Below are 12515 nucleotides of genomic sequence, written 5' to 3'. Positions count from 1 at the left end.
TGTTACCGTTAATATCAAATGGACATGCTTAAATTTTGGAAACTCAGATTTCTCTATAAACAAGACTGCTTTGTTTACTAGTGAATCTGGCTTGGGGAAAAAGTAAATGGTATTTTCAGAAAAATTTCAATAAAAGTGTAGAGAAGATTGTAGAAAATGATAGCATTTATCTTTTTTAACTTTTTGTAATAAATAACAAATTGTGAAGTATTTGAAAAAAGACCACTGGGATATGGTTCTTCCCCAGAGAAAGTCTGAGAAACTCTTCAATAAAGGGTGAGGCTTTCTCAAAAAAATACAGTAAAGAAAGTACTGACCCTCATTGCAGACAGTATCAAAACCTCTGGGCTAGTGAAGAAAGTCCTAGTGAGACAGGTTTCTCAGAAGAAATTGTGATTGTGATTTTTTTTTTTTCCCCCTTCTCTTTCTTTTCCTGCTTGCTCACCACCTCAGTTGCTGGACATGTTTGGAAGCCTTTTGGAGCGACCAGTAATAGCTGCGGATGCTGCCAACAAATATCCTGTCCTCATCGGCATGTTTGACAGTGCCTTGGATGATGCTAGATTGATCTACTCCAGACATATCCAAGCAGAGCTGGAGCTGGGTGGGAAGCACTTTCTGAGCAAATGATTTTACAGGAAATTGAATTTAGATGAATTTTTTTGGCAAAATAATTTGCTTTTTCTAAGGAATCCCAAATCTCCTAATTTGCAAACATTTTCAGCCACTGACAGTTCCTAGTGGAAATGGAGATGACTGAGAAAACTTTCTGTGCTTACTAGTAGAACAAATAATCTGTTGGGAGAAAAAGCACCTTTTTTAATGTGTCTGCATGTCAAGTAGCAGGGAATGAAGAGACATGCTGAGTTTTACCCCCAGCAAGGCTGTGATGGAAGGTTTTTCTCCATGCTTGTGTGCTACCTCAAACAATCTGTGGGACTTGCAAACCCACTCATGTGCTCCCAAATATGGATTTCTAGTGTTTCCCTTGTAATGCTGTAAATGCAAAATGTGTTAGTGGGAATTTGTAACCAAGGGTTTGCCTTTTCCAGGCTTATAATTTCCTATGATCGCTAGTGCAGGAGGTAATGGGTAGACTCTTACCAGATTATGAAGACGAGAATGTTTTTGAACAGTAGCCCAGTCACCCACCTCAGAAAGACTGTACTGGAACCAGAAAAGGTCCACAAGAGGCAGCAATGGTAGAACCAGTACAAGTCAAAAAAAGGAATGGAAAGATTCATGGAGGATAAGTCCATCATTTGCTATGAATTTGAGGCAGAGGTTGTTCTGTGGGTGTTATGGAAGATAGTCTGAACTAGCTTCTGGTCTAGAAGTCCCTTAAACAGTGTTTGTGGGAAGCAGAGAGTACATTTCAGGCAAAGGATGCCTCTGTAGCAGCTCCATTTCTAACATATACTGGGCTTCTCCTTTGATCTGAGCCATTGTCTCCATTCTCAGGTCCAGAGGCACTAGGAAACTTGTCCTGGTTGCAGACCTCTATCAGTATAGCAGATGCCTGGATTTAATGAAGGAAGCTGGGAAATCACTGCAGTTCTATGCAAATGACTTGTTGTTGGTGTATCTTTGGGATTAGAAGTGCAATGTTTAGTCAAATGCCTCAAATGCTGTTTCAATGTGCCACCCGCAGGATCCCCCCCTGTACACAGGAACATGCCACTGGTAGCTGGAGCGCTGGGCTGGGCTCAGGAGCTGCGAGCACGAATCCAGGTGCCGTTTGGTCACTTCAGACACATCACACATCCGTGCGTGTCTGTTACAGCTAAGTTTACTTTATGACCATTTTTATATCTCTTTACTGATCAATCTGATTACCCTTCTGTGTTGAACATTATCCAGTGGTTAAACCTAAAATAGTTCTCGGTGAAAGAGCTGTGAAGTGATTGCATTTGTGCTTTTCAGCTTCCATGCAATCATCTTTTGAGGAACTCATTAATTGGATTTGTTCTGAAGTAGTTAAGAGACACAATGGGAGAGTATGTGGGCTATTCAGCTTTCAGACAGCCTTAAGTTGTGACTGAAAGAGGTTCTGGAACTTCTTCCACTGTGACACCATTTAGCATGTGTTCTAGGACGTCTTTGGGAGCGGCCCAGGCCTAGGGTATAAGCCCTGATTCCAGCATCATCCAAGCTCTGAAGGGCTGAGAGGTGCTGGATTGGACTCATCTAAGGTGGAGTGATGGAGCTGAGTGAGTTTCCAGGTCTGTGAACAAACAGATCAGGGCTGGCTGGGTGTGGTAGGAGACGACTTGCTGAGCAGCAAGCAAAGGAGAAATCCGTGAAGATCAGGGAAAGCAAATGAGAATTTGGGGACTTTTTTCACCCGAATGTTTGCTGTTGTGGGTCGTCTAGGAGAAGTACAGCCACGCGCTTGCAGCTTCCCCATCTGATGGTGCCACAACTGGGCTTTAACATTCGTGAGACATCCTGTAAAAGCCCTGCAAGCAAAGCAGTGTTGTAGTTAGCAGGATAACTGAAGGCAATGCAAGGACTGCACCTTGGAGCTCGCAGAAATAGCTTTACTTGTGCCAGAGGGGATTCTCAGTAAATAGACCCTCATATATGTCTCTACTGAAATAAACCATCTCCATCGCTGTGCAATAGTTCTGGTCCTCTCTTGCTGAGTATTGCCATTATGTAAATGTCTTTAGATACGCTGTTACTCCACAGCAATAACGACATCTGTGGAATGAGACAGGCCCTTGGATTGTCCCCAATGCAGAGCCAAAGGTATCATGTCCTGTTTGAATTTGAATAGCAAATTTTTTAAACCATGAAGGACCCAGATTTGCATTTCACATTGATTTTCTTCCCTCTGCCTAGAGCAGTTAATAACCTGCCCTGCAGCAGGGGTGACATGGTGCTGTTTCCTACGTGCAACTTGAAAGGGGAAAAGAATTAAAAAAGGGAAAAAGAAGGTGGTTTTGCTGGGAATGATATAAGAGCCTATTTACTTCCAGAGACTTTGATCAGGACTTGCTCTAAAGCAACTGTGTTGCTCAGTGGTGACTGTGCAAGTGTTCCCTGTGCTTTCAGTTGAACTTGCAGTTAATGTAAAGTGTTCTTTGTGTTAACTGGGAATTTGCTAGGTTTTGTTTATGTAAATGCTTCATCAATGTTTCATCAAAATATCTTACAAAATCAAGAACAATTTTCAGGAAATCTTGGAAATTATAGAAAAATTGGCCTTCTAAGGATTATTGTGGCTAGCTGCCTCCTTGGGTGCAGAGACAGTTGTACAGTGAAGGACAGTGTGTCTGGGCCTCTAACTCCCAGAACGTGGGATGCCTTTGTTCTTCCTACAGTTGAGGGGCACAAATCCAGCATCATGAAGAGCTGTGCCTAGCAGGAGCCACATGCTGCTTCCTTCTGAGCCTTCATGAACTTAGGAAGTGCTGACTGGTAAACAGAGATGGCCATATTCTGTGCAAATATAGAGCGTGCAACTCACAGCATTAGGCCTGTTAAAGAAGTCAGTATTCCTGCAGTAGCGCTGACTCCCTCTTCCCTCCAGTATGTAGTTCCCATTTGCAGGCTGCTGTACAAATGCATGAGAAAGGCTATCTAAGACCCAATATACTCTTTGTGCAGCGAAATGCTTTCTGGTGAGATGACAGAGGTAAGTGAAGTGCAGGGTCCCAAGGCAGTTAGTCTGCCCTACAAAATGGGGGATGATCTTGGGAAGAGATAAATACAGCTGCACAGACCTAAACTCCCATTTCCATGAGCTACATAATGCTGAACTTGTCTGTTGTGCCACCAGCTGCCTGGACTCTGCTGAAGGAAGAAGAGTGATGGAGAAATATGAAGAAATGCTCCAGCTGCTCAAAGAGTAAGTGCCTCAGGCAAGACTGTAACCGTATGAAATAGCGTTCTCTTCCTCTAAAGCACCTTCCAGCACATTTACCAGCCCAAAGCCAGGAATGTCTCTTTCTAGGCTAGAAGGAGTTTCCTGAGAGAGGAGGAGGAATCCTCTTGCCATATGTCACAGATTTTCTGTGGTGTCTTGAAATGCTGTGGGAAGCTCACATGGAAGGAATGGGTGCCATGCAGCCTAGCAAAAACTGTCATGTACGCTGGTAGCCTATAATGTGGCAAAACCTGGGCTGGTTTCATCTGGAGTGTGAAAAACACTGCTCTAGCACTGACCTGTCTCTGTGCCAGACCTCCCAGCCTGCTTGTGCTCCTTCACAAAGTGTATTTACAGTGTCTGTAAATGCACATTTTCCATATTTTGGAGTGGTATTCACTTTTCCCTGACTGATTATCTAAAAGTTCAGTGTTAAATCTGAACTGGTCACTCTGAGCTTTCCTCGTTATCCTTGGCAAATGGACACATCCTTGGGGAGGAAATGTGTCTGCAGGTGCTTGCTGTCCATTGGCAGCGAAGGGAGCTGAGACATCTGACTGACTCCTAGATACCACAGGGCAGGTGCAGAAAGTCCCGTTCTTGATTATCAAAAAAGGCTGAATAATTATGATGAAGACTTTCAAAAGGGGATAGTCAGGAGCACATTAACAGTGGCAGGAGTTACAGCGATAGCAAATGTGTGGCTGTAGCAGAGGATCCCAGATGACTAGCATAGGTGTTTTTTCTGGGTAACGTTTCCAGAGTGCCCAGCTGACAAAATGATTCAGAAGTGATTTTGTCTTTTGAGTGGTGCACACCCCTGACTGTCCATGACCTCTACGATCTCAAGATGCAGATTCAGTCCTTTGTGTTTTAGTCCCCAAGGGTGTGACTGAGCCATCTAAGAGCTGAATTGTCCCCTGAAGCTGACTATCTCTCTACATTGACCCTAAGAGAACCAAGGGCAACTGCACTTCTAGCTCCACAGCCTCAACTATATACCTGATGTATATGTAGATGAAGTGAATCCATCCCTATGACTTGTATGTATTTAGGCACCTGACCCACTTAGACACTTTGGAAATCCACATGAGCTGCTTATCTACTGCTTTAGGGCAAATATTTTTGAAAGTCTGTCTCTAAATCTGAGTCCTCTGCTAAAAATGGTACTTGAGTGATCTTTGCATTCCTGACTTGATGCTGTCACTGATTTTTGAGTGTTTGTATTTGGAGTTACGTTGTCTGTGGAAATGGTGTGGATATGTTTTCAACATTCTTTCATGTTCCTCAGCTCTCAGAAGTGGGCTTGATTTTCATTTATTGTACACCTTGGTCTGCTGGCTCAGTAGGTGCATGGTGGATGTTTTTTGTGGCAGGTATCAGGAAAAGCTCTATGAAGACTGGTCCCAGACAGTCTCCGAAAAATCACAATACAACCTCACTCAACCGCTCATCCGACGAGATCCAGAAACAAAGCTGATTGCAGTCAATTTTGATCCCCAGGTAAAACCTCCTGCCAGTTAGCTTTCCTGCCTGTCTGCAGGCACACCTCACTTTGCCACTGTTTCTCAGCAGGCCCTGCCATGTAGGGAGTTCAGTTAGGGTTTTGTATTAGATTTCTTCTGTTAACATCTGTGGAGCCCCTTTTGTGGCAGGTAACGTGAATTTAGCCTACTCTTTCTGGACACTATATCCTGGTAAAACATCACAGAATCACAGAATGGTTGAGATCAGGATTAAGAATTAAGTAGAGCAAATTCTACCTACAATTGGTGGCAGGAAAGCCTTTGAGTAGTCAGGTGTTTAACTGGTATTTGCATCTCCAAACCAGACTCGATACTGGTATAAGGAGTGTTAGGGCACCATGTACAGGGGTGGTTTCCCGTTACATGTGCCTGAACAGTGGGCTTCCTGAAAGCATATCAAAGACCCAGGAAAGGTTGATTCCATGTTATGCCAGTTTTGTTGCCATTGAATTTCCTTTATTGCAGTGTATGAGGCCTACAATAGATGTGAAATTTTTCTCTGTCCCCTAGAGTTCCCTTAAACCTGGTCTCCAGCATAGGGAGAATGGATCTTTCCACCTCTTCCAAGGGAGAGAGGTGTCCAAGCCAGCAGTGTGCATACATGGATCAAAAGCTTCTGGGGCCTTGTGAGACCCAGGATCTGTCACCTGTAAAAATTTCATTTGCTGGGGAGAGGCTGAGTCTCAGGGACCTGGGACACCATGGCTTCAAAAACTTCCCAAGGTCCTGCAGCATGCAAAGAGAGGGAAGTATTTAGGTTTTAGAGCTCATTCAAGGCTTTGTCTGTGGTCAAGGGGTTTGCCCATCTCCTTGAGGGCCCCTTGCTAAGGCGGGAACCAAATGGCCTCAGGGAATGTTTTCTATCTTTCATCATAGTGACGGGATATGGAGCCTGTGATGGGGACTTCCCAGACCCTGGCAGCACAAAGAAAAAGAGAGGGGAGCCTGGCTTTATCTCGCTCGCCCTCTTGCTCCCTCAGTCCCCTGGCTTCCCCTCCTCTCCTACCCGTACTCTCATACCCATACAGAACTGGAGTCTGGTCCATCCTATCTTTTCTATAGAAACTGTTCACTAAGCTCTGCTTGTCAGCATCTGTGCAGGCACTTTGATTGCACAGTATCCCTGATAGACTCTTTTTGCTGGTGATGATAGTTGAAAGGGCCAGAGTCCAGCATGGCTTTCAGGGGCTATGTAGAATTTGCTAGCATGGCAGTAAGGAAACCTGTCTTTCTTTAACTGGAAAGAAAACCAGAGGCAGAGATCAATGAAAGGCAGACAATACAGACACAGAGGCGTCCGGGCCCTTTTCAGAGCATGTTGCTTTGTGAATAAAACAGCAGAAGAACATTGCTCTTGAAAACTCTAAAACATTCAGGACTGGTTGGAAAGCCTTTGTCAGATAAAGGGGGAGGATTTGTCCCATATTCAGCTCTTTGCTGTGTTTCTCCAGCTGATTTCAGTGCTGAGGGAGGTGAGTTACCTGTCCAGCAGCCAGATGGGGAGCATTCCACCAACGGCAGCAGAAATCTATTCCTCCAAGGAATCATACCGGCAGATGGTGGCAAACTTGGAGCTGATGGTGAACAGATACAACAAGATCTTGAAGACAGTCCTGGAGGTCGAATATCCTCTAATACAGGGGCAGCTGCAGGATATTGACTTGAAGCTGAAAGAAGCAGAAGAAACACTGAACTGGAAGATGGAGGGTGAGTTAGTACTGTGTTAGGGCAGACAGGCATGCATGCTGGTACTGTCAGATCCCCCCGTGTACCCAGCTTCCGTTGCCTCATTCCCAGCTGTGATTCCCAGCAGGGCAGGCGACTTGCCAGCAGAGCCAATACCAGGAAGGTGAAGGGCAGCCCCAAGCTTGCCTGCTCCTTTTCCACATCCCCTTGCTCTGCTGGCAGTGTGGACAGTCAGCTCCCTTCAGGTTAAGCCTGGACTTGTAGGGGAGGAAAGGCTGTCCTTGCAAGCAGGGCAGCCATTGAGAATTGGTTTTGCAGGAGCCAGCAAGGCTGGGATTTGAAGCCTCTGCTCATGGCCTGTGCTGGCTGTGCCTTGCCAGCACAGCCGTGTTGTGGGGCTGTACGCCTGTGTCTCCAAGGCCACTGCTTGCTTGTCTAGTTGTGCTGGGAGTGGGAATCTTTGGCCTCAGTGACCACCTCAAGATCTTTTCCAGAGGATGAAATACTGCAATTAGAGGTGGGTTTTGTGCACCTTGACTTTGAGATGATTTAACTAGTGTCCTTGCTTGATCAGTTTTAACTGCAAAGCAGAGCAGAGAAAGACAGTTTGTTTCCTCTTGGTAAAAGCAAACTGTTTGCCGGCGGAATACATGTTTCTATCATCAGGCTTGCAGTAGAACAGGAACAAGGGAACTCTTGGGAACTTGCAAAGCAGAAATCCTGGTGCTGAAAAACTCGCCCAGGCATTAGAGCTGGCATGTGCAGGGTCTCCATTCTAGTGATTGTGGCAGGGATGCCCAGACTGCTGTATTCATCCTCTCCATTGTGTTCGTTCTTGTAGCAGAAAGTGGGAGATCAAGTCTGACTAGAGGGAAGCAGGAGCCATTAGCCTGGTCTGAATGTTCCCACAGTGCTGGTGCTGGGAGAAAGCAGAGGCTGTGGCTCCTTGGGGTTAGGAAGGAGCTAGAAGTGGCTCAGGGCAGGAAGTTGTGCTGTCAGTGGAGATGGTAGGTCTTTTGCATTAATGATGGGCAAGAAATAAATGAGACCGTAAGGAAAAAGTCAGAGGCTGATCCTAAAGGTGCATGGGAGCTTGGCCCAGCAGCTCTGAAAATATGTAGTTAATTGTCTTGTTTGTTGACAGGTGTCTGGGATCACATCTCCACAGTGATGGATGGTGTCCACAGCCTGGAGCAGAGGATGCAGAAAGCCAAAGACAATGTTGAGGAGATTCATACCATCATAAGATCATGGGTGTCACCTGTATTTGAGAGAAAAGATGGTAAAAGGGAATCACTGCTGAGCCTAGAGGACTGTCAGGACTGCCTGGAAAAGCGATGCAGCCTCATCCGAGAGTCAGGGCTGAGGATTCATTCACTGGTGAAGGTGAGGGGAATGTTCCCTAGGGGCAGACTGGCTCTTCACAGGCTCTGTGTCTCTTTCCAGCTTGATGAAAATGTCCAGAGCTGTTTCACCTTAAAATTAACTCACTGAACAACTTTGAAAAGCCAGAGTTAATTAATGATAGCTTTGTCGAATGACCTGGTATGGCTGTGTGATGCGATACTGCTGGCTCAGCACTGCTAGGGACTCAGTTAAGGGCAGAAATGCAAGCAGCTGTAACCCAGTGAAAGAGTTCAGATCCAGCTGCAGCAGAGAGGCAGCCCTGGATTTTGTGAAGCCACTAGAGGGAAGTAGTGCATCAGCCTCTGGGATCATGGTCAGAGGAAAATCACCCTCCAAAATATTTACCTGAAAATACACAGGCAGCTGGCTGCGGTTGACCTTTCTGTTTCAGACTTCCCGTCCCCCTGTGGGAGCAGGAGGTGATGCTAACAGTCAGGAGGGAAAGCTAAGCGATAGGAGAAAGGTATTTCAGCTGCTGTCCAAAGTTTCGGTGTTTTCTGATGACATCACTGGAGCTGAGAGTCCTCACTACAGTCCAGGAGAAATGCCAAAGCTCTACTCCTCACCATCCCTGGCAGAGGTGCTTTGCATGGCAGAGTCAAGCACATTGGTCTGGAGGGAGATGGATTTTAGATCCAGCTGTCTCCTGAGGGTTGCTGTCTGGCCTTGGACTCTCTTAAGAGGATGCTGATCCTCCCTGGGACACCCAGCTCTTGCTACTCACCTTGCCTAGCTGCGTGCAATCAGCCCTGAACCTCTAAAGCCCCTTTCTCTGCACACCAAACCTGTGGCAAGGATTTTATAGTGTCTGTGTCCTCAGCTTTCTCCTGGGCCTATTTCTTAAGGGTCTTCATGCAACTTGAACACCATTCACTAGGCTGCTCAAAATACAAAAATCTCACAGTAGAGGCATTGGTAACAGGAAGTACGAGGTGTAATGAATGCATTCACCAAGGACCTTGGTTGGCTAATCCTCCTCCTCGGTGAGCGTGGTGCTTCCCAAAAGGCCTTTGGCCATGGTGACCTTGTTCTGGGTCCGGCAGTATGAACTGTCACTGCCGCAGCTCAAAGCACCATATTGCTTTTCTGCTACAGCTATAACAGGCTCAGCCACCTCCAGTTACTGCCCAGAGGTCCAGGGCATCTCCCAGTCTGGCTGAGGAGGACATGGGCTTGTGTTCATGGCAGGAAGGTTGGCATCACTGGCATGGTGGCACTACCAGTGCTGCTCACAGAGGCAAGACTAACCACAAAGCAGCATGAAGGTCCCAGGGGGAAAGGCAACGTGTCCCAAGAGGGAGTCCTGCTGGTGTCCCCATACCTTTGTTGCTGCTAGTGCTAGCCAAGTCTGCTGTGTTGAGGAAGAGCAGCAGAAGGACCAAGGGCTCATCTGCTGGACTTGTTTAGGTTCCTCAAGTCTTCCTAGGAGCAGGTGAGTCTTGAGGCTGCTGTAAGGAAGCACTATGAACATTTGGGTACATGCACCCCCAGGCAAAGAGAGGACAGTACTTGCTACATGCTGGCCAGCTGTTCACTCTGGCTCCCATAGCACTTCTCCCATCAGGATGAGACCTCTAGGGTAAGGACTCGTTATAACATCAGGAACAAGGGAATGTTACCAAATATAGGGACAAGGAATAGTGAAGAGAGGGAGATACTAAGAGGAGTTTCTAAGAGGAGGAGTTTCTACAAAGTTCATTCTTATGAAGTTCACTTTCCTCTAGCATCAGCTCAACACTGCCAGGAGGACTCTGCAAGGGACTAGAGCCTTGGTTTGCTCTGTTGGTGAGTTTGAGCACTCAGCTATGACATGCTGAAGAGAGGAGAAGCAACTTTGGGCTGGCTCAAGCACAACCAGCAACACTGCTCTATCTTGTGTGCCAAGTCAGCCATGTGACTCACTGCTGTGGGCATCCTTGTATGGCAGAGTGTTGCTGGCAACAGCACCCTGTCCCATGTGCCTGCATATGCAATGCTGCCAAGGTGCATTGACCCCAGTGGCAACAGGCAGTATGTGTAGATTTCTGCTGTCTGCAAGCTGGACCCTATTTTTCTTGAGATTTTGCCTCTGCTGAGAGCTACTGGGCAGGCATTGGGGAAGGAGCACTCTGATGGTGGGGCAGGAGCTGGCATCACAGCACAGTCGGGTGGGATGCTGAGAGGGACAGGGAGCAGATACGCAGTCTGGTTTTTTGGGGATGGAAAGAGAGACCCAGGAAGGATGAGTCTCTGCTGTGACTCAGAAAACCCTGAATTTCCTGCCTGAGAGCTAGCCTACAGGAAAGGAACATGGTGGGGAGATCGATCTATCTCAAACTCTATTATTTGTCTTCTCGAGGGCCTGGTCCACTCAAGATCTTATTGTACTGTCCAGGATGGTTAGGTCTTTGTGTGTTTGGACGAGTCTTTGATACCCGTATCTCTGAGTGCTCCATGTCCCCAGGCATACAAAGCAGCCTTGAGCTCTGTGGCTTCAGGGTGGAAGGGGGAGAACATGCTGCAGAGCTGCTAAGCCTCTTCTGCACTGAAGTGGTTTTTACTTTGCAATTATTTTTAGTTGTTTTGCACAACAAAACTGCCTTTGATGGAAGGAGCAAATGTAATTATCCCACCAGTAATAACAACTATCTGTTGGTGTCCCATCCTTTCACAAGGCTGGCATCCATTTTGAACCCCCCTGTGCTCCCTGATACCTGTCCTTAGCTGTGAGCCCCTCTGCTGTAAGACCGACTCAGTTCTGCTGTGTTTGAAGGTGTTGTCTTTTTCTTCTAGGAAAATCAGAGCCTCTTTACTGCAGACAGTACATCTGACATCTGGAAGGCCTATGTGGATTATGTGGATGAAATAGTCCTGGATGGATTCTTTACTGCTATTGAGTGCTCACTCAAGTATCTTCTGGAAAACACAGGTGACTGCTGGTTCCTCTCTGCTGGTCAGGATGGTTGCCTTACCCTCTCCTAGGGGAGGTTTTATGCTGTCCTTTGCAGCCAGAACAATACAATCTGGGGCCTAGGTCAGCAGTTTGTGCCTGAAGGGAAAGGGAGAGATGGCCTTTCCCTGTCTCTGTGGCTTTGGTGGATTGCAGCATTTAAATCCCTCGTGCACAGCAAAGGTGAGGTGCACTGAATGTGTATTCCTCCCTTCCTCGCCCAAATATATATGGAGTGAGGAGACCCAGACACTTGGAGTCGGAGTGGGGGGTATGTTATATTTGCCAGAAGAATCTGTGGGACTCAGGGTGAGGAGGTTTTGTTTCCCAGCTGGAGAAAGAAGCGTTGCAGAGGTCAGATTTCCGTTACTGATTTCTGTTTTGTGCTCACTCTTTTGCCTAGGAGATGCCCTTTTCTTTCTGGCTTTCTGCTGTGCTTCTTATGTAGTCTACAGCAAGCATTGGGGGAGCCTTCAGATAGAAAGGGTGACTCCACCCCCTGGTCACTGGAGCAAAGCATTGCTCAGGAGAAAAGGACCATGCACTGTTTGCAGGGATTGATGAACAGACTAAATTGAGGCATCATCCCAGGTCTGTGCTACAGCTTGGGTATCAGCCACCTCCTGTCCTCCCATGCACAAAGCATGAGGGTGACACCATCTTTCATTTTGTAGAGAGTCTCGAGCAAGTTCTACTGATTAAAGACATGAAAGCAAAACTCGATCCCTAAGGCTTAGTCCCCTTTATCAACATCAGGGATGAAGCATGAGATGAGATGGGTCCAGAAGTTACTCAGTCGGACCTCCTGCCTAAGGCTACTGTGGAGTTTCACTCATTCTGCTAAGAGCAGTTTGTGTTCAGCTAGTGCACATCTCCAGAAATGCTTCCCACTTGGATGGGCAGATGCACTGAGCTGGAGAATCCAGCGCTTCTCCCACTTTGTTAAAAACAGGCACATAATTTCACATTTGAATTTGGCTTTGGTTTCCAGTTGCTGGGTTTTTTTCATGCCTTTCTCCTCTGAAGAGCCTCTTGGTTCCTGGTATTTTTCTCCTTTGCAAGTACTTATACACTGTAATTGTTCAGCTCTCAGGCT

At 46.6% G+C, this 12515-nt stretch overlaps 1 protein-coding gene across 1 annotated transcript in view; it reads left to right on the top strand.

Annotated features, from left to right (window-relative positions):
• The window catches only part of DNAH9 (dynein axonemal heavy chain 9), a 210999-nt gene that overhangs the window by 15293 nt on the left and 183191 nt on the right, over positions 1-12515 (top strand). The window contains exons 9-15 of the mRNA XM_026120616.2: positions 454-604; positions 1652-1766; positions 3785-3853; positions 5248-5374; positions 6849-7104; positions 8228-8469; positions 11263-11398. Of these exons, the coding sequence (XP_025976401.2) occupies positions 454-604; positions 1652-1766; positions 3785-3853; positions 5248-5374; positions 6849-7104; positions 8228-8469; positions 11263-11398 (1096 nt within the window). The remainder of the gene's footprint in view (positions 1-453; positions 605-1651; positions 1767-3784; positions 3854-5247; positions 5375-6848; positions 7105-8227; positions 8470-11262; positions 11399-12515) is intronic.

This window comes from Dromaius novaehollandiae, chromosome 18, assembly GCF_036370855.1.
Source record: "Dromaius novaehollandiae isolate bDroNov1 chromosome 18, bDroNov1.hap1, whole genome shotgun sequence".
NCBI classification, from domain to species: domain Eukaryota; kingdom Metazoa; phylum Chordata; class Aves; order Casuariiformes; family Dromaiidae; genus Dromaius; species Dromaius novaehollandiae.
The sequence above is the reverse complement of the archived record's forward strand: the minus strand, read 5'-3'. Positions and strand labels throughout refer to the sequence as shown.